The sequence below is a fragment of the Ursus arctos genome, unplaced genomic scaffold, assembly GCF_023065955.2.
Source record: "Ursus arctos isolate Adak ecotype North America unplaced genomic scaffold, UrsArc2.0 scaffold_3, whole genome shotgun sequence".
Taxonomy (NCBI): Eukaryota; Metazoa; Chordata; class Mammalia; order Carnivora; family Ursidae; genus Ursus; species Ursus arctos.
In genome coordinates, this window is record NW_026622985.1 from 71,084,337 (window position 1) to 71,106,201 (window position 21,865).

The 21,865-nt window shown below is 41.9% G+C and overlaps 1 protein-coding gene across 3 annotated transcripts in view; it reads right to left on the minus strand.

Annotated features, from left to right (window-relative positions):
- CTTNBP2 (cortactin binding protein 2) overlaps positions 1-21,865 on the minus strand; it is a 145,571-nt gene that overhangs the window by 22,881 nt on the left and 100,825 nt on the right. For all 3 annotated transcript variants that reach the window (XM_026510029.4, XM_044387842.3, XM_026510030.4), the window contains exons 10-14: positions 18,710-18,985; positions 16,259-16,354; positions 14,895-14,974; positions 3,341-3,427; positions 3,161-3,260 (exon numbers count right to left, since the gene is read on the minus strand). In XM_026510029.4, coding sequence (XP_026365814.3) covers positions 3,161-3,260; positions 3,341-3,427; positions 14,895-14,974; positions 16,259-16,354; positions 18,710-18,985 — 639 coding nt within the window. The remainder of the gene's footprint in view (positions 1-3,160; positions 3,261-3,340; positions 3,428-14,894; positions 14,975-16,258; positions 16,355-18,709; positions 18,986-21,865) is intronic.

The window sequence follows — 21,865 nt, forward strand, 5'->3', positions numbered from 1 at the left end:
CCAGGCAGAATGGCTATCGTCAGAAAGGCAACAGATAACAAGTTCTGGCAAGAATGTGGAGGAAAGGGAACCCTTGAGCACTGACGGTGGGAATGTAAATTGGTACATTTCCATACTATGGAAAACAGTATGGAAGTTCTCAAAAAATTCAAAATAACCACATTGTCCAGCCATCCCACTTCTAGGTATATATCCAAAGGAAATGAGATCAGGATCTCAGGGAGTAATCTGCACTCCCATGTTCACTGCATCATTATTCCCAATAGCCAAGAAACGGAAAGAACCCAAGTGTCTGTCAACAGATGAATGGATAAAGAAAATGTGGTGTATACACAGAATGGACTATTCTTCACTCACTGAGAAAGAAGAAAATCTTGCCATTTTCAACCACAGGGTGCACCACGGGGGCATTACACTAAGGGAATCAAGTCAGACGGAGAAAGACAAATACTGTATGATATCACTTACATACGGAATCTGAAAAGCCGAACCTACGCTAACAGAGTAAAATGGTTGGCAGGGGTTTGGGGCCAGGGTGAGGGAAATGGGGAGATATCAAAGGATACACAATTTCAGTTATAAGATGAGTAAGTTCTGGGGATCTAAAGTCCTGCATGGTGACTACAGTTAGCAATATTGTTTTACATACTTGAAAGTTACTAAGAAAGTCCACCTGAACATTCCCACCCCCAAAAAAATAGTAATTGTGTGAGGTAACAGAGGGACTAGCTAATGTTACAGTCATTATTTTGCAGTACAGAAGCGTATCAAATCAACACGCTGTACGCCTTAAAGTCATACGATGGTATATCTCAGTAATATCTCAACTAAAAAAACAAAGGGTCAGATAAGCCAATCACTGTCCTTGAAAGGAAGGCCTTGAACGGCACTGACTTAGTTCAGTGGGTGAGAGAAGGATGTGTGGGGCAGGAATCACACACAGCTTTTAATTAAGGGTCCGACTGCCCGTGAAGGATGTGTGAGGGGGAGAAGCAGTCGGCAGAGCAGCCAGTCATAGGAAAGGAGTTGAGATACGAGAAAAGGGGGCATAAGGTAGGATGGTACCAATAGAACGGATGAAAAAGGCATGCTGGGACCCATCTAGCAGGACGTGACTATGGACGACGTGGGATGAAGACAAGGGGTCCATGAAAGAGGATCTGGAAGTTCTATCTGGTCCTCCTATGGCTTTAAAAAGTGAAATAACTGACAACACTGAAAGAAGAAAATCCTGCATTTTACATAAAACAGGATTTCTGACTTCTTAAAAGTCCCAGGAGCACTTGACACTGGACCTACACCACCTCCAGCAACTGGCTGCTGAGAGCGGCTGTCCTCCTGCAGATGGAGACGCCTCCCCGCTCCCCGCAGCCCCAGCGAGCCCACTTCACCCTTTAACGTGGCCTGTTGGCACTGTGGACGTTCAGGTGGTCAAGCCTGCTGATAAGACGAGAGTTTCAAGTGGGAGAGGCTGAGAGATGTGCCACTCACCAAACTGGGAAACAGGAAGAGGAACTCTTAAGATGCCCGCCCACCAACAGGTTTAGAAATGCTGTGCGGGCACCTCTACACCCTTTTATGACCTGACTCACTGCTAAGTTTCTTAGCTCTCTCAGCTTAGAGCAGAGAGCAGAATCCAGTCTATGATTGCTATCTGCTCTGACAGGGTGAGAACAAAATATTTCAGCTTCTTACTCTGAGATGAAACAAGACTGAAAGTTGGAAAAAATGTAGTGGGCTTTTGTTATAAGACCAAGGGGGGAAATAGAAATGTCAGCACAGGTGGGTTTCTACGGAGCCGTGGCTGGCTTTGAGGAAGGGCAGGCTCGGTAGCAGTCTGAGGCCTGCTTGGCTGTGTTCTTGCTGGGGTATCTCCTGTCAGGATCCTCCAACCTCCTGTTTCAAATGTCCTCATGTTTATAAATCAGAGTGTTGAGAATAGGGCCTACCAGAGTCAGAGCTTAATAAATGGTAGTGATTATTAGTAACAGCAGCAGAAAAAAACAGCTTTCTGTAGCTAACTTTCACTAGTTTCTGAACAAAGACTGACCCACGCACCAGAGTAACATTCTGATTCTGGTAGGATTTTTCTATCCTTAAAATGTGTGTCTAGGTCTGTGGAACCCTCAATCCCTCCCCAAGCCGGCCTCTTAAACTTTAGTTCTTGACGTAAAAGCTGCTGGCCCTTTCTTCTTCCAAGGCTGACCTAGCTACGTGGTCTCTCCCTTGATCATGGCTCCAAAGATGAGAAACACCTCAACACAGATTTGGATTTGTGTTTCATCTCATCTACCACTGATCTTGCACCTGCACCCCTCCCGCACCCTCTCCCCAGGGCTCTCTGTGGCTCTGGGCCCTTGGAAACTGGAGTCTGGTTCATTTTGGTTCTGGATTGGAGCTGGTGGTCATGCTGTGCTGTGCAGGGTATGCTAACACGCCCTGTGGTGAAGCTTGGAATGGTAACCTCAGGAGCCTAAGACAGAAAATTCACGAAAAAGCTATATTAATAAACATATTTAATCCTGGTTCTGCCACTCTGGAGTTATGGCAAGATACCGAGCCTCCCCTCCCCGTGCCAGCTTCCTCACGTTGGAAACAGACATGACACCTACCCGCATAGGGCTACGGTGGAGATTAAATGAGTTCATTAACGTGTGCAATGGGTTTAGCGAAGCGCCAGTCGATGTGCCAAGGGTTAGGTGGAGGAAGTTTAACTCAGGTGCTTCAAGAAGGGGTGCTTTGGTTGTAGAGAATTTATGAATTATTTACTAAAAACCTCTCTGCTCTTTATTATCACCATGCAGCTCTGAACAGCACCAGTGGTAGAGTACTCAGTTCTGCCAGGGTGGGCGGCTCCCAACACCCCCCCCTTGATACACCTCTGATGCCAGTTATATAGCACGCTCACTACAGATGATTCACAGACAAAAGATGGGGGGAGAAAAGAAAAAACATAGGATGAGCAATAACTGCAATGACAGATACATGAAAATATTTTTTTTGCACGTGTTCATCTAGGTTCCCGTTTCCATTTCAAGGCTGTTGAATATTTGAAAAGTCACCTTAAATTCACCCCCCAGAAAGAAACCTTATTTCCTTTCAACGGCATCACTGAAGATCATGCCCTTCGTGACACTTCAGTTGGCTGGAACGGCCTTACCGCTACTGATGAACAGGTCTACTAGCTGTTCCTTGGAGAAACCGGCATCCACTTTGGCTCTCACTATTTCACAGGTGAATCCTGCAGCCATTTGTCTGTGCTGTGATAAGACATCAGTGATTAGTTCTACACACTTTCAAATTTTCAGACAAAAAGAGAGGGTACACAAGTAATGGATACCTGCATGCAGAGTGCAAGCTGATGTGCTATGTAGTCTTGCAAGCTTCCTTCCGGGCCATGGAAAATGACATTGTGGTATTGCTCGACCTATTAATAAACCAAGAGGAAATCTTAGGTGAAAATGTGAAGAAGAGAAAAAAAAAAAAAAAGTGGTACCCAAGTAGGAAATTCCCTTTCTGACTGTCCTCAGCCTTTGAAAACATTACAAATAATATTTTCAGGATTAACTTTATTCACTGGGCACTTGAAGTCTTTCATTTTAATATGAAATATAGTATTTGTATACTTATATAGTATTTTATGTAGCGTTTCTGTATAGGAAGAGCTGACATTGGATTACTCTTTGGGGCACCTGGTGGCTCAGTCGGTTAAGCATCTGCCTTCGGCCTAGGTCATGATCTCAAGGTCCCGGGATTGAGTCCCGCATTGGGCTCCCTGCTCAGTGGGGAGTCTCCTTCTCCCTCTGCCCCTCACCCTGTTTGTGCTTGCTCTCTCTCTCTCAAATAAATAAATAAAAATCTTAAAAAAAAAAAAAAAAGACGAAGCATACTCTTTCTTCCCTTTCTCTTCCACAGTGAGGTTCAGTACGCAGGCTGGGAACATGGTTCCTACTGTATTTTGTCCCTTGCAAATGTTTTTCTTTATTATCTCTTGCAGATGCGCTCTAGTTTGAATTTTCCCAATGTTTATTTTGCTTTTGAGTGATTATTTAAAATAGCAATGAATTACGTTCATTTCAATGTATCCTGGAAAATACAACATAAAGAAGTAGAATATAAACCACTGACAGTGTCATCACCCACTGTAAATATTTTTATGCTTCCCTTCCTAGCCTCAGCAATCAGACAACAAAAAGAAATAAAAGGTATCCAAATCAGCAAGGAAGAAATCACACTTTCACTCTTCACAGATGACATGATACTCTATATAGAAAACCTGAAAGACTCCACCAAAAAATTGCTAGAATTGATACATGAATTCAGCAAAGATGCAAGATATAAAACCAACGTACAAAATCTGTGGCATTTCTATACACCAGTAACAAAGCAGCAGAAAGAGAAATCAAGGAATCAATCCCATGTACAATTGCACCAAAAACCAGAAGATACCTAAACCTAACCACAGAGGTAAAAGAGCTGTACTTTGAAAACTGGAGAACACTTATGAAAGAAATTGAAGATGACCCAAAGAAATGGAAAAACATTCCATGCTCATAGATTGGAAACAAATACTGTTAAAATGTCTACACCACCCAAAGCAATCCACACATTCAATGTAATCTGTATCAAAATAATACCAGCATTTTCCACAGAGCTGGAACAAACAATCCTAAAATTTGTATGGAACCACAGAAGACCCTGAAGAGCCAAAGTAATGTTGAAAAACAAAAAGCTGGAGGCATCACAGTTCCAGACTTCAAGCTCTATTACAAAACTGTAGTCATCAAGACAGTGTGGTACTGGTACAACAACAGACACGGATGGAACAGAATAGAGAGCCCAGAAACAGACCCTCAACTACATAGTCAACTAATCTTCAACGAAGCAGGAAAGAATATCCAATGGAAAAAAGACAGTCTCTTCAACAAACTGGACAGCCACATGAAGAAGAATGAAACTAGACCACCTTCTTACACCATACACAAAAATAGTTTCAAAATGGATGAAAGACCTAAATGTGAGACAGGAATCCATCAAAATCCTAGAGGAGAACACAGGCAGCAACTTTTTTGACCTGGGCCATAGCAACCTCTTACTAGACATGTCTCTGGAGGCAAGGGGAAAAAAAAGCAAAAATGAACTACAGCAAAGGAAACAATCAATAAAACTAAAAGGCAGCCTATGAATTGGGAGAAGATATTCGCAAATGACATATCCAATAATGGGCTAGTACCCAAAATCTATTTAAAAAGCTTACCAAATCAACACCCAAAAAATAAATAATCCAGTTAAGAAATGGGCAGAAGACATGAACAGACATTTCTCCAAAGAAGACATACAAATGTTAACAGACACATGAAAAAACGCTCAACATCACTCATCACCAGGGAAATACAAATCAAAACCATGATGAAATACCACCTCACACCAGTCAGAATGGGTAAAATTAACAACTCGGGAAGCAACAGATGTTGGCAAGGATGTGAAGAAAGGGGAAGCCTCTTACACTGTTGGTGAGAATAGAAACTGGTGCAGCCACTCTGGAAAACAGTATGGAGGTTCCTCAAAAAGTTAAAAATAAAACTACCCTATGATCCAGCAACTGCACTACTGGGTATTTGACCAAAGTATACAAAAATACTGATTCGATGGGGCGCCTGGGTGGCTCAGTCATTAAGCGTCTGCCTTCAGCTCAGGGCGTGATCCCAGGGTCCTGGCATCGATCCCCGCATCGGGCTCCCTGCTCTGCTGGAAGCCTGCTTCTTCCTCTCCCATTCCCCCTGCTTGTGTTCCCTCTCTCGCTGGCTGTCTCTGTGTCAAATAAATAAATAAATCTTAAAAAAAAAAAATACTGATTCAAAGCGGCACATGCACTGATTCAAAGGGCTCATGGTAAGAGCCCAAATGTCCATCGACTGATGAATGGATAAAGAAGATGTGGGATGCAGATATAGATAGATAGATAGATAGACAGACCGACCTATCTATCTCTATATAATGGAATATTATTCAGCCATCAAAAAGAATGAAATCTTGCCATTTGCAACGGTGTGGATGGGACTACAGTGTATTCTGCTAAATGAAATAAATCAGAGAAAGACAAATACCAAATGATTTCACGCATATGTGGAATTTAAGAAACAGATGAACATAGGGGAAAGGAAAGAAAAATAAGATAAAAACAGGGAGACAAACTATAAGAGACTCTTAACTACAGAGAACTGGAGGTTGCTGGAGGGGAGGTGGATGGAGGGATGGGTCAAATGGGCGATGGGCATTAAGGAGGGCATGTGATGTAAGGAGCACTGGGTGTTCTATGTAAGTGATGAATCACTAAATTCTACCCCTGACACCAGTACTACACTCTATGTTAAGTACCTTGAATATAAATAAAATCTTGGAAGAAAAAATATTTTATGCTTCCTTCAGCTTTTTTCTTTGTATAGTTGATATATGTATATTTATGTATTTTTTAAGAGGGCTATAGGAGTGTAATCTTTTTACAGCTGTTGCATATCAGAGAATATCTTTGACTTCTTACATAAAAGACATCTTCATGATTGTAAGATTACTGGGTCAACTACCTATATTGTTCCATTCTGGAATTCAGTGTTTCAAAGAAACCTGGGTAGAGATTGATCACTTTTATTCTGTAGAAAAGAAAATCTGCCTGGATGCCTATAGGATTTTTTTTTTTTTTTTACACCTTTTCCCCTCACTTGTGAGGGTACCTTGCCTGAGACCAGGAAGAGATGCAGCAGGCCCTGGGACAGAAAGCCTGTGGGCATCTGCATGGGACAAAGCCAGTGATGTGTAGAATGAGATGTAGAAGGCAGTCATCCCCTCCACCTGTCATCCCAGGGCTGAGCTCCCACTCCCAGCCTACATGCCTGGGAGCAGCTCTCTTCTTGGAAAGATCTTACAGAAGAGCTCTGTATAGGTGAAGTGGCACCCTAACCAGTACAGGTGACATGGCTCACGTGTCAAGCCTGAGTCACCCAGACTTAGAGAAACGCTAAATGTGAAAAGGTCTGTTCATGTTTAAGGACATCTATGTTGCTCTCCTGTATTCTGATGAGCTTGTCCCTTTGAGATCCAGGGGGAAGGACACATTCTTGAGGGTGGCTGGGGTAGACCTGGTGAAAAACAGGCCACTGATCCATCATTACAGGAAAGAAGCCAATTCTGGGACGTAGAAGGCAGACCTGAGGGAAAGCAGTTAGCATGGAAGGAAGAGGGGACTCCCACCTTGCCTGAGGCTTTTAGGGCTTGAGCTCTGGCCTCCAAAGAGACCAAGACATGCTTAGAGATAGCTCCTGGAAAGTACTGGAAAACCAGGCTTGACCACTGGGTGTCAGACTATGAGCTAAAAAGGGAAGTGGTCCTTGAAGGGGACAAGTAATGTGGGACTTGGGACTGGGTTTTAGGTTCTGAAAGACAACATGCCTGCTAGCCACCACTGATTTTCTGTGAATACAAGTATTATTCCACTACTGCTAAGCCTTCACTACAAAAGGAAGCAGCTGGATTCCCTTTGGGGCTAGGGCAGCATCAGGGAGAATGATATACCTGAAAGAAACAGGACGGTGGCTACAGCTGCCCAAGGAACATCAGCACCCCGAAGTCACAGGATGAACTCAGCAGTAGTTGGCCCCGGGCTGTCGTCTATGGTTTTGGGGGTCTGTGAGACAAGCAATGGTAGAAGTGCCAGCAAGGACCAAGACCGGTACAGGGACTGTACTTATCATTTTAAAAAGTTACCCAGATTTGTCTGGTTGTGACCTCTTTCTCCCAATCTTAAATGGAACATGGTAAATTCTTTCAGTCCACAGTCAGACCTTTTTTTGGCTTAGAAAATTTTTCTTCCATTATGGTTTTGGTCATTTCTCCTCTTCTAATTTTATTTTGAAGGAAGACCACTAATGCTTAAGTTCCCTCTATGTCCTCGGAGAGTGTATCCATTTCCTCATCATTATCGTAAGTCTTGTCCTTTGCTTCTACTTCGGGCAGAGCTCCTTAAGCTAGTCTTTCACAGCACGGAACAGAATAATCACCATCTCCCTTCCGCTCTTTACTGTCTCAAGTACAAGTTTAAAGACGTCATTGCATTTTCAGTTCTTCTTAGAGCTTCTTACCTCACCCACCTCCTTGCCAACACTTTTGCTTTAATCTTAGCCTCTCTCTACCGTGGCTTTCTTGCCCTGCTTTCACAGTTGATCTTGCATTCTCTAGAGAAAGAACATAATTTTCTAAATTATTTTCCATTTTATCTCGCAATTTTAAGGTGCTGTCATTCTGAGTTTCCAGAACGATAACTCCATTCTGTTCTGCAATGTTCCTCCATAGGTATGATGTCGTTAACTTGTTATTCCTTATGTCCTGTGAGACCGCAGACTCTGCAGTAAAACAGGATGTGCTGACGGTCATTGGCTTCACTCGCTTTCCGCTCATTTTTCGGCTGAATCCTGCCTTAGGTCACAGCTGGATGGTGGGCTGCTGTCTATACTTGCGAGTTACCCTCCAGGACGTGGCATGGCTGCCGTGGGCTGACCCTGAGCTGTCCACCACGGCACGCAAATGCGTGAGCTACGCTGCAGTCCCAGGGAGCAGGGCACTCCAGCATCCATCCTGCTGAAGGTGCTTACGTAATACACCCCCACACAGAGCAGCCTCACCGGCGCCCGCCCACCAACTTCCTGCTCAGGTATTTCTAGATTTAATCTCTGAATGAACCTGTAGAAGGGCCTATCTTGACAGGAGATGGAGGAGAAGGTCATGGTGCTGCCAAAAGCAGAGACTATGCAGTAAGGATATACCCCCAGTTTCTACCTGGTATCAACCTTGCTTTTTTGAATATGAGTGAGATGGTAAAAGAAAAATAATAAAAGCGTCTTCCTACCTAATTTCAGGTAGGCCTCAAATAAGTGGGTTTAACACTCTCTTACACCTAAAGGTACTGGAAAATTTTTCCAGATTCTTGCCAAAGGGAGACCTCAGTTCTATTTTCCTCTGTTATTGTGAAGTTTTATCACTGTTCAAAAGCACTTTAGTAGGAAATTGTGTTGGGTACCGCAAGCTAAGTGCAATTTTAAACCAGAAGTCTTGTACTCTCCAAATTAATCCCAAACTGCCATGACTTATTGGGTAGAAATTCTCTCACAAGGACTGGATTGTTTCATACCAGTGAAACAGGATACAGATTTTCAAGATTTACTGAATATTCTACCCCTGAGATTTTCAACTAGGATTGCTATTTAATCTTGTCTCACTTCTGAAAACAAGAGCGCTCTATTCATTACAGCTCTCCTGTCAAACTGCCTACACTGTCTTAAGATTGATTTTGAAATCACGTAACAGCAAGAGACCCGATTTCATAGATAAGCTGTCTTCAATTTCAACACCTCATTTGTTCTCAGATTGTAGGTTCTTACAAAATACAGGCAGGAAACATTCTATTTGAAATCTCCCTGAAAAGGTCATTCACTAGCAGTAAGCTTTTTGTCTTCACATAGTCTAATATCCTTTCTGTAATAAGGTAAGATATAAATAAGGAAAGAAATGGAGAAACAAATGTACAGACTTCCAGATCATTCATACATTCTAATACATGCATTCCATTGGGTTTTTCCTCATTTCAAATATTATCAATTTTTTGTTAATGGTAATTTGTTCTATCTCACAAATGTTGTAGTTTTGTTGGTTACCATTTAAGATCTGAACAACAAAATAATTACCAGGAGCCCGTTGCTCTACCGAGACTGGTGCAAACATGCAAAGCTATGCAAAGACAACACATTTATCTGCTCTAGCTAAAAATTAACATTTCTCCGAACAGCAAAGATCTTAGGTATTATAAATACGCATGCTTCATGCTGCCAGCAGAGGGCTCTAAAGATAGATAGGAAGGTAGGCAGGCGGACAAGACTTGGGGGCACGGAAGGTAAAGATTTTAATTGTTTTGAAAGGAGATCTGCTCTTTAAGAAAATCAAACTCAACTTTCGAAAGGTGAATTAGAGTCACCACAATTACTCCAAAGTATGCGTTCACAGTGGCACATTTCTGCTTATTACGAAAGGGACACTGGCCTTATCATCACAATCCGTACCAATCCTTTTTATTCTTGTGTCTCCACAGCCCATTCAGGAAGTTCTTACCACATGTCAATTAGTGCTTTGTGACGCAAATGAATTCTGGATTAAAGGGCAACAATGACCTTGACAAAGGCCCATCCAGCTCTAGGTTGTGCTCCCCTCCACCGTGTTCTCTGCCGGCTGGAGTGCACCAGGGAGCTGCCGGCTTCACATCGGCAGGGCACGCAGGGGGCACCCGGGATGTGTTCTCAGACTTGCCGCCTTATTTTAAAGCAATAAACCTCAACTTCTGTTCCGAGTTTCACTCATCAGAGTCTGAGGGAAAGCTTCTACTGTCGAAAAATGGTTTTAGGCCTGGTCCGGCTAAGATGCTGAACTCAAAAAAGAATAAAAAATAAAAGGTTTTTACTGAGCCAGTAAAGCTGAGATGGCTGTAGCTTAAAGTGTCATGGCTTTATAGCGAGGACTTTCGTTCTGATCTCTCCTGACATCGATTTTAAAGAATTTATGTAGGACTTCAGAGCCACAAACAACACAGTTACTGTCAACTGATTTGCATAAAATCCCCCCAAACAATCCTGGCACATCCAGCATCCCGGCTACAAAAAAGCTAGAGTCCTTCATGGTAGCGAGACGGTTTTAGCCATATGCTGAGGTCCCTCTTTATAGAATCGGTATAAAAGACTAATGGGAATGTTAAGAGAAATTACAGTTCATAGAGAGAGACACACCATAGGTTTTTAAAAAATTAGTTTACTAAAACTTGAAAAGCCAAGATTGGACTTGGTTACTAATTTCAAATAAAGACAGGCCCTCATTTAGTAACACAGGCATAATAATTTGGTATTGTAGTTATTCCAAAAAAAACCCCAAAAAACAAAAAACTCCAAAACCAAAAAACCAAACCACCATAAGATATAACTTTGGATCTAACCGTTCCCTTGTCACCCAGCCTCTACTCATGAGCTCTTGGTCCTCCAGACCTCCTCTGGGCTGACACTTGCCGGCCGCCCAGAATCTTCTTCCATAATTCCCATGGAAGCCAAAAGATTCACTGGCTTCTTCTTTCCACTAGAGCCTTACCCACGTTTACTCCTCCTGCCTAAAAGAGATAAGGCTAGAACTGGCCAGCTACCTGCTAGATCGATATTTGTGGCCTTAGATACATAACCGTCATCATTTACAACATTATTTTAATGGGAACATAGCAAATTTATTATGAGACTCTATGAAGAGCAGGTGGAATTTCCTAGCCCTGATTCTTTTTTCTTTTTTTAAAGATTTATTTATTTATTTATTAGCCAGAGAGAGAGAGAGGGAACACAAGCAGGGGGAGTGGGAGAGGAAGAAGCAGACTCCCAGCGGAGGAGCCCAATGTGGGGCTCAATCCCATAACGCCAGGATCACGCCCTGAGCCTAAGGCAGACGCTTAACGACTGTGCCACCCAGGCGTCCCTCTAGTCCTGATTCTTGATGGTTAGTGTGGCACAAATGGGGGTGGACGGCTACCAGGCAGTGGAATCCCAAGAACTATGTCCTGCGGATTCAGATCCTGCCTTTTAAAGTAGTGCTCAGATAAGGATGATCTATGCAAGTTTTCTAATATAATAATTACTCATAGTCACTGAAGTATTAAAAAAGAAGGTTGCAAATAACGTAATAAAAACTGCAACCGGCTAGGAAAAGTCTGAGTTAATACACAAAGTTCAACTATTACAATAAATTATTAGCAACTCAAAACTCAATCAAGTTAAATGTTTCCTTATTAACTGTCAGAATGGACATTTAAGATGTGTATTATTCTAATTATATAATGAAAGTATTGAAAAATAACACCATTAAAAAAAAGAAACAAATCTGATTTAAAGTCTTCAATCCATGTGGCTTTCTGCATAAAGGCTTTAATATATGCATTTTATGTAATCCATTTACACACACAGTTACAACTGGTTACTGTGATTCCTTCTTAACCAACAGGTTAATAAGTACACTATTATTACAAGCATGCGAAAGGAAGACAGACTAGGGGCAACTCCTTAGGCTCTACCACCTGCTTGCTCGCCTTGGACAAGTTACTTTAAATCTTGGTTTAGTCACCTGTAAAATGGGAGTAACTGATATAAATGCCTACCCTCATGGAGCGATTAAATGAAACAACCTCCCTATCTTCCGACAGAGCCCGGCACATAATACTGAGTAAAGTCAGATATTACTAGATTTGCATGTCGCACAGATTTCCCACAATTCAAAGACCTATGGATGTGCCTATAGTTACTGTGGCACTGGGTGGATATGTCACTCTCTGGCTCAAACCCTACCAGTGGCTTTCTAGCACACCTGGAATAAAATTCAAAGTCCTTGCCATGATCCCAAGCGATCTAGCTTCCATCTGCTTCGAACACCCTTCACAAGGCTACCACCTTCACCTCATTTAGTTTTCCGTCTATACATCACTACAGAAAGGTCTTTGCTAACAACTCCATCCAGAAGTTCTTTCTGCCACCTTTCCCACTGGCTCTTTATCTCCTTATCTGCTTTATTTTCCTTTATACTTACATACTTTTCTATATACTTGCATACTTGACTGGCCATGTCATTACAGATGTATTTATTCATCTGTTTCTTACTTCTCTTCCCCCACTAGAATGTAAGCTCCATGAGGTCAGGGAACACATCTCACACATAGGTATATCCTAAGTTTCTAAAATACTGTCTGCATTTGGAAGGCTCTCAATAAATACCTGTCAAACAACTGAATTAAATAACTAAACAGGATACAAAAATGTGTTAACATATTATCTGTCTCATTAGGGCATTATAATCTCATGTGGAAGATGAAACATTCACAACCATGGTATTATCTTATTGCCTGAATCACTTTAAATTTTGAAGTGCATGATAAATATTTACTATCTTCATCCAGGGGATAATTGTTGAATTTTAAAAAGCCTTTTGTGTACACTCATTAAACTGAGACTAGAACTAACAACTAGTTAGTGTCTGGTTTGTTGGTCATTGGTAGTTACCATGTCTTATGCATTAGGAGATACACATATAAATATATTTGGAATATTCTGGATATAATGTACTAATAGACATTTCATTTGACCTGCTGTCAAGCCTGATGTGCACTTGTAATCTGTTTCATCACCTTTCTGTTTATCATCTGAGTGAATGAAAAGCCCTGAGCCAGAACCTTGCCTGGTACAGAGAAGCTGAGAAGGGAGAAGGGAGAAGGGAGAAAAGAAAGTGGTTCTATACGCTCATTCTACTGGGAGCCTAGGCTCACATTCCTGAAAACCAACTGGTCACACAACTTCACCTTTCACTAAAGCACAGGAAGGAGACAGCCTTCCCTCCCACCTGTATGTAACCCTCAGGCTTACTTTGAAGCTGTAGGGAGAGAGGAACACATGACAAAGAAAACAAATGAACGTCTCAGATTTACAAGACACCATCTCTTCCCAATTGTAAAGCCTCTAAATGTTTCTATGCTACTGTGGCTACTTTTACAAAGGCCAACCCCAACTCTAGACTTTAGCTAGCACATCAACAGAATGGTTTTGAATACTTCATGAGGAACAAAGATATCAATTGATAGTTAATGGAAACAATTTTTGTAAAGGGTCATAGGCAAACCCATTTTTTTTTAAAGCTTTCCAAATTAAGGCAGCAAACAATATGAATATTTGCCTCAAGTTTTATACCTTCGATATTAGTTTCTTAGATTAGATGGATCTCACACAGACACCGCTGCGTGTCGCAGGGACTGCACAGTCCTGGCTGAATCACTCACTAGCCTCGTGGCCTTAAGCACATTATGTGCCCTCTGCTTCAATTTCCTCATCCATAAGATGGATGATGTTATCTACCTCATAGGGATGTTTTGAGGAATAAATAAGACACGTATGAGCATTTGGCACACTGTCTAGCATATACTAAGTACCAGACAAATGCAAAGCATTATAGTTATTCACTGTCTAGAATTTGCTTTCTCTTGATAATCATATTCTTCTTCCCTTTAATAACAGAACTAGTTTTAGCTGGGTGCACGGCTGCCCAGCAGAAGACCACATATCCTAACGAGGTGTGAACCTGTGTCTCAATTCTGGTCAGTGGGTTGTGGGTAGAATTGATGTGTGCAACTCCCCAGAAAGGAAGGGGCTTGCCCTCCAGGCTCTCCTCCCGCAGGCTAGAACCTGGTGACTCTCTTTGACCAAACCCACATATGCAATACCCCGGGTCAGAGTGGCCCGGTGAGAGAGAAGGTGCTGACACCCTGCCGGGGTCACCCTGCACCACATCCTCTGGCTGGCTCTCTCCCTGCTGGGATTTCTCTGTTTGAGAAAAATAAATTCCTACACTGTTTAAGCTATAACTGTTCAATTTCCGTTGAAGTGGCCAAATCAATATTTTAACTAATACTAGCATTTTTAACTTAGTTTTCAATTATAAAAGTTTACAGCAAAGCATCTTGCTATTTATAGCCATTGTCTTTCATACTGATGATCGGTTTCTTGATGTCAAGTCCATGTTGGGGGAAGACAATCTCCCGCTCCAATTATAACACTTGACAGGTAACAGTCCCTGGGTCCAGGCAGTGAACACATGCACGACTGTGACAGAAACCCAGAACTAAGTGACCAGCAGCCTTCTAGGGAGAGGGCTGCTGGGGAAGGTCACAGGGTTAGGGCACAGGGTGAGTAGGGACTCATACTCTTGCAAACATGAAAATGGGCCAACCAATATATTCCAGCGTCAGAGATGGGAGCTTAAGACTCCACTTGGCAGCAGCCACCTACCAGCCTGAGGTAGTTCTGCAGCATCTGAAGAGGGATCATTGACGTGTAAGTCACACTACTGAGGCAGCCTTCTTGAGGACCTGTAAGAAAGCAATAACAGAAGGAAAATTGGTTCCCCCCCCCCCCCCCGCTTTTTTTTGGAGAGGTAGAGAGGGAGAGAAAGAGAGAGAGAGGAGGGGCAGAGGGAGAGAGACAGAGAGATCTCAAACGGGCTCCACGACCAGCATGAGCCCACCACAGGGCTTGATCCCACAACCCTGAGATCATGACCAGAGCCAATGGGGGAGGTTATCCTTTACATCCTTCCCCAAACTCTATCTCCCTCACTTCGCTCCCAAGTTCTGCTACTCTTTCAATATAGCACTTGAGCCTAAAGGAATTTTCTGGGATAGTCTCACTTTTTTTTTTTTCCAAACTTCAGTAAGTAGTTCAAACAATAGAATACAACTTTATTAGTTGAAACTTTATTAGCTGAACTTTTAAAGACAATCCCAACATAGGAAATACGTGATGAAATCCCTTTTAGAGTTAAGGGCTGAGAAACTGAGGATTCTTGTAACCCTTACTAGCTATATAACTTTAGACCAGAAAATTAAGCTTTCTGAGCTTTAATTTCTTTGTACATAAAATGAGGGTAAACAGAAATACATATCTCCTTGGGTTGTTATAAGGATGAAATGAGTTTATACTTGCAATGCACTGTAAACAACAGGGCCTAGCACAGAATAGCAGCTCACCAAACATTACCTGGTACGATCACAATAATCATATTAATCATACACCGGACTTGACAGTAACAGAAGTCATTTCTTTTTAACCTGGTCTCTTGTCACTCTCTCAGCACCTTAGGTTTAACCTCTGGCTTGTTCCTAATGAGAGAGGCGAGCAGGATCTCAGCGGGGCGCCTGGGTGGCTCAGCTGGTTAAGCTTGGGCTGAGGTCGTGATCTCAGGGTCAGGGACATGAAATTCAGCCCCAGGGCAGGTTCCCCTGCTCAGTGGGGATTATGCTTGTCGCCCCCCCCACTCCTCTCCCTCTGCTCCTCTCACCCTTCTTCCCCCCACTCTCTCTCTCTCTCAAATAAATAAATAAATGAATGAATAAATGAATAAAATCTTAAAAAAAAAGAAAAAAAAATCGCAGCAATCAATGATCAGGATGGATATCACCAGGGGTGTCAGAAACAGGGCTTCTTTTCTTCTCCTTAGTCAAATGTTTCAAAAAACATCTAATGACTTAGCAGGAGACATACGTGCATTGCCAGAGAATGCGGGACAGAAACATGCAGATTTAAGAACCAGCCCTGGGAGACAATCATGAAGCCAAACACCGTGTCAGCATTCCCTCCATCTGGACTGTCCTTACCTGATAAAAGCACAGTGACTTGCTCTGCTTTATTTTTCTTCATAAAGTCCCACGGGGACTGGGAGAAGCTCTGACCTGCTGACCATGGCACATTTCCTAGTTCAAAAAGAACGAAATAAAATGTCAAAGAAGCTTAAAAGTAACTTTTCCTATAGGAGACAATCTCCTATGCGAGAACCCTAAGGAACCCAGATCTTCAACTGTCAAAGCCACGCACAGAATATGTCAAGGGCCACGGCAACTCCCAACACAACGTCTACGGAAGGTCAAAAGGAAGGCCTTCCAACAACAGGCTTCTCCAGAGCTATTTTCCAGAGTAAGAGAGAAATCTGGGGAGCAAAAATTATTTCTAGCGTTAAGTTTTCAGGAACAAAGCTGATGATAACTTTTCATGGCTCTTGCAGTACCGGCTTTACAAAGTAAGTCCAAGCGCTCTGGATGAGGTCACGGGGCCTTTATGATCTGCTCCCTTCCCGACAAAGTTTTAGATTCCAGAAAAAAACAGTAACTTCAGGAGCTGAGAATAAAGCAAGTCTCCCACAGTCTGGGCCCTCTGCTCACTCTTGCTCAGAAAGGATCCCACGTCATAGGTGTCTACTCTAGGGAGGGATGCATGGTAGCTACTTGTCCCATTCCTTCCCTTCCACAGATCTTAAATTCTTAAATGTTCCTACCACATATGCAGGGCCTCCCTATAACTCACTGGTTGGCCTGGGTCCCTTTACTCTAGTTAGGATATCAATATAGTAAAGTTACTTATATACATAAATAACTCTTGTCATAGTTGCTAATTTTCAAGCAGCTACAGGCAGACAGTAACCTAAGCCCTCTACCCACAGAACTCAATGATCCTTCAATCTAAAACAATCAGGGTGCCCCACACGTCACTGACAAGCATGAACACTGGAACCATCAGGCCTTAGCATCCACTACTCACAGAGGTAAGTCTCTCTGATGGTGGTAAATATCCATTTGCTTATGCTCGTTTCCAGATTAGCTAGATGAGGGCTAATGATGAAAGGCCATTTTCTGCAAAACAAGCCTGTGCTGACTTATTAGACTTCTGGGCACAACCACACCTTGAATAACAGTTCATTGTGTGCGCAAAATGTGTTACTGAGAATCACGTATGACATATCGTCTTAATGCACTTACTTAACTATATAGTAATTCTTCTATAACAATTATTTTAATGATCTTGCCAAAGATACATAAAATTAAGTTGTCAGGAATAATCTGCCTTAAAAACTAGTAAAATATATACATATATTTTTAAAATGATTTAGCATATGTAAGTTAACAGAATAAAACACTTTCTGATCTAATAAGCTGATGTATTAAAAGCATGGTGAAACTCACCCTTTTCCTCAACCTTGACCATTCTTTTGCAACAGAGTGCTGCTGAAAATATGCAGGCTTTCCTACCAGACAGACTGGGATTTGAATCCTGCCTGTTTTACTCCTTCGCTCTGTGATCCCAGGCAAGTCATCTTGTATAGTTATTTGTAAAATGAGCCTGTTTTAAGCACTCGTTGAGGTGCTGTGTATAAAGCTCCCAACACAGGTCTGAAATAAGAGCAGGTTCCCCACAGGTGCTAGTTCTCTTGGCTCAAGAGGAATCAAACTAACCAGGGACATTCAGGGAGCTCTTATGCTCACCAGAAAGTAAATCTTATCTTTTTTTTTTTTTTAAAGATTTTATTTATTTATTTTAGAGAGAGAGTGCAAGCGAGCAGGGGGAGGACCAGAAGGGGAGGTAGAGGGAGGTTTAAAGAATCCCAAGCAGACTCCATGCTGAGAGCAGAGCCCAACATGGGGCTCGATCTCACAACTCTGAGATCATGACCTGAGCTGAAACCAAGAGTCAGTCGCTGAATGGACTGAGCCACCCAGACGCCCCAACAAATCTTATCTTTATAAGTTCTCCGGAGTCTGTTTCATAGTGTCTATCAAACAAAAATAACCAGTTATCACCCTGACTCATCCCATGTGGGAGCTTTGAGTACATCTTCAATGGAGAGTGCTTCTTCCAGCTCTAGACTACATTAGCGCTCCTGTCCTGGAGGTAAGGTGTTAATATACTACAAGCGTCCCTGGCACAGCCCAAGTGCAAATCTGGAGCTGTGTTCAGAACTCGTGCACCAGTAAGCAGCTGCAATGTGGTTAGTTCCTTGCATTTATCAGATAGCAAGTGCAATCACAAAGCCTCATCAAGGACTTTCTTGTTCTTTACTCGCTAAGTATTATCTGAGGCATAAAAGCATCTTTCATACTAACAGGCAACATTGTGTAATGGCTGCATTGTGAATACTCAAGGTTTTCAGCACCAGCAGCTGTCACAAGTGAGCTCTGAATGTATTTAATCAATGAACTAAGTATCAGGTTATGGAGCCCATAAACATAAATAAACCCAGAAATTTAACTTTCTCTTCATCACAGGATTGCTGATACCTAGCATGACGGATCGCACACTGCTGGTACTGAGGCCAATGCTGGAGTCAGTGGTGTTATTAAATGTCACATCTTCCAGACTCCGCCATCCATCAGATGAGATTGCTTGGAAATGATTTGTCAGAGCTTGACTCACTGCTTTTGAAAAATCATCCCATGATGTCTGTTTGCGGATATTTAAAGCGCATATTGTGTTTTCACATTCAAAGTCATCTGAACCATAGTTGCCTGGTGGAATCTCACCCACTGAAATCCTTAAAGGTATTTTAAGAGCGTCTGTTGGAAGAAAAAAAGAATTAGGAAAAAAAACAAAACAAAACAAAACTTTGATAGGAAAAACCAAGCATTTTAAATACAAAGCAAAGGGCAGCTATCATATTTCTTTAGATATTATTAACTGAATGCTCCTCTACTACAGCAAACTTTGGTCTCCCAAACTCTTCACGGTTTCTTTGGAACCATGTTGCTTGAATTGTTTATCTTTCCTTGTATCTTTGGGCTTTTGTAGTTCATTGGCCCTTCCCTTCATCTTCCCTTCAGCAAGACTCTCAAATTCATTAAAAACAAACAAACAAACAAACAAACAAAAACCTGGGAAAACCAGAGTGCTCTCTTGACCCTGAATTCTCTATATTGCTCTTTCTCCTCACCTACATCGATAACATCATGAATACGGCAGGTTACAGCTGTGGAGGTCAGTGATGGTGGCTTCAGACTCCTACAGACCTCGGTCTGAGCCTCAGGGCCAGCCGCCTACTAGCCACGTGTACTTGGTGAATTGCCTTGATCTCTCTATACCCCAGTTCCTTCCACAGAATGTTAGGAATGTGCTGTTAAATTATTATAAAGACTAAAGGAACTCATGTTTGAAATGAATTTAACATACTGTCAGTTACATGGTAAATACTAGTGAGTATTTAATAAATAGTGAACAGTGCAGTTGAAGCTTTTTAAATGATCTTTCCAATCTGTCTGTGACACCAATTGACTGAGGCCCCACTGAAGTGGGCAGTGTCTGATGTACTTCTATTCTCATGAACTGAATTATGAGCTCACCAAGAATCACTTGTGTTTATTCCCTAATCTTTTATATCTATTGAACTCATTATTATAATTAGTAAATTAAATATTCCATAAACTGATGAAATGACTTACTAATCCTATAAAAATGAAGTTGAACACTTTAGAGACACTGAACAGAGGAGGTATTAAAAAAAGGTCATCTAATGAGGTATAGATGAGACTACACAAAATTAGAAAAAAATTTAGTTTGCTTTATAAATGTGTTTAAGTCCTCAAACACTAGAAATCATAGATGAAGCATTAGAGGTATGGTTTTCAAATAAGAATATGTGGAACTTCAGTCCGCAAAACCATACTAAAGTAAAGACCTTTGCCTGGCAGTTGATGAAAGAAGTATTTGTATGATTAAAATGAAAATAAAATGTTAAAAAAAGTCTATTTTCCCTTCTTAAACTGGCTTTTTCTATTAACCAACTACTAGATTATTTTTTCCATTATCACTAATTCTCAGTTCTCACTTTGTCAACAGCTTCCGACACAACTGCTCTCTCTCTGTTCTCTGATCCACTCCCACAGGATTCCCTCATGCCTCACTGGTCACTCTGTAATGATTCTCTGCTGGTCCCTCCACATTTTCCAGAGTTCTTAACCATAGAGTGTTGCAAGGTTCCTTTCTTGTACTTTTTCTGTGTTCACTTCCTTAGTGATCTCATCGAGTCCCATGACTTTAAATATCGTCTATAAACTGCTGACTCTCAGATTTATGTATCCAGCTCATCTCATCTCCGGGATTCCTGCTGACTTGGCATCTCCACACAGACACCCTAACAGACATCTCACATTCATACCCCTAAAACGGAACTCCTGATCTTCACTAGCAAAATCTGCTTCACCCACAGCCTTCCCCTTGACAGGTGATGGCCACTCCATCCTGCCAATCGCTGAGGCTGAATTCCGGGGGTGATACATGAATCCCACCCCACCCTATGCTTCAGATTCAGTCCATCAGGAAGTTCTGCTGGCTCCTCCTTCAGCTGTCTCCAGAACCCCACCCCTTCTCACCACCTCATCTGTGACAATCCTAGATTGAGCTGTCACTATTTTCTCTCACTGGAAGACATCAAGGGACTAACAAGCCTCTCTGACTTCTCCTGGGACTTCCTACAATTATTCTCAACACAGCAGCCACAGAAATTATGAAAATGTACAGTGGATCCTGTCACTGTGAAGCTCAAACATTGGAAGGGTTACCTTACAATGGCTTACAAATTCCAACCAGATCAGGCCGCCACCTCATCCCATCTCATAACTTCTCTCCCTCGCTCATTCCAACCCAGCACTCTGCCCTCTTTACAGCTCCTCAGACACCCTCAGACACAGCAAATATGCTCCTACTTGAGGGCCTCTGTCCACTTGATGCTGCCTGGAAAACTCTCACCTGAGAGTCTACACAGCTGCCCTGCTCGCCTCCTTCAAGTGGTTGCTTCAATGTCTTACGAGTGAGGCTACCTTGACCATCACTTTAAAAACTGAAACCCATCCTCACACTCTCAGTCCTCCCGGGTCTTTTCCATAGCACAAATTACTGTCTCACATACCATGTGATAATTTATTTCTTATGTTTATTTTCATTTTCTGTCTCAATGTTAGAATATATGTTAAAGTCGAAATACTGATACAGCTGGCTGATTGGATGGATGGAGTGATAATCTTCATATAAGAAACTAATATTTTGTATGATCTGAAACTCCATATTCCATAAACCCACAAGGGAACCTTTTAGAACATGTGCTGAGGAGCATATATTCTTAGAATTGGAAGAGACCCAAAAGATCATCAATTATCTTCATAGGCAGGTCGGCAACCAGGCATTGAAAGATAACCTTCCTACATTTGTATGATCAGCTAATGGTAGTACCTAGCCCCAGCCATGATTCTTCATACCCTATTCATCTCCTGTCTTAGACAATCTAAGTCCAAAAGAAAAGAGCAGTAATTATTTAAATACTGTCCGAGGTCATTAAAATACAAAGAAGAGCCAGCATTATTTGAATAGCAACTAATTCTCTAAAAAGCCATTCTGCATGGAAAACACAATAACCACATTTATAATCAATAAAATGTTTTTGTAGT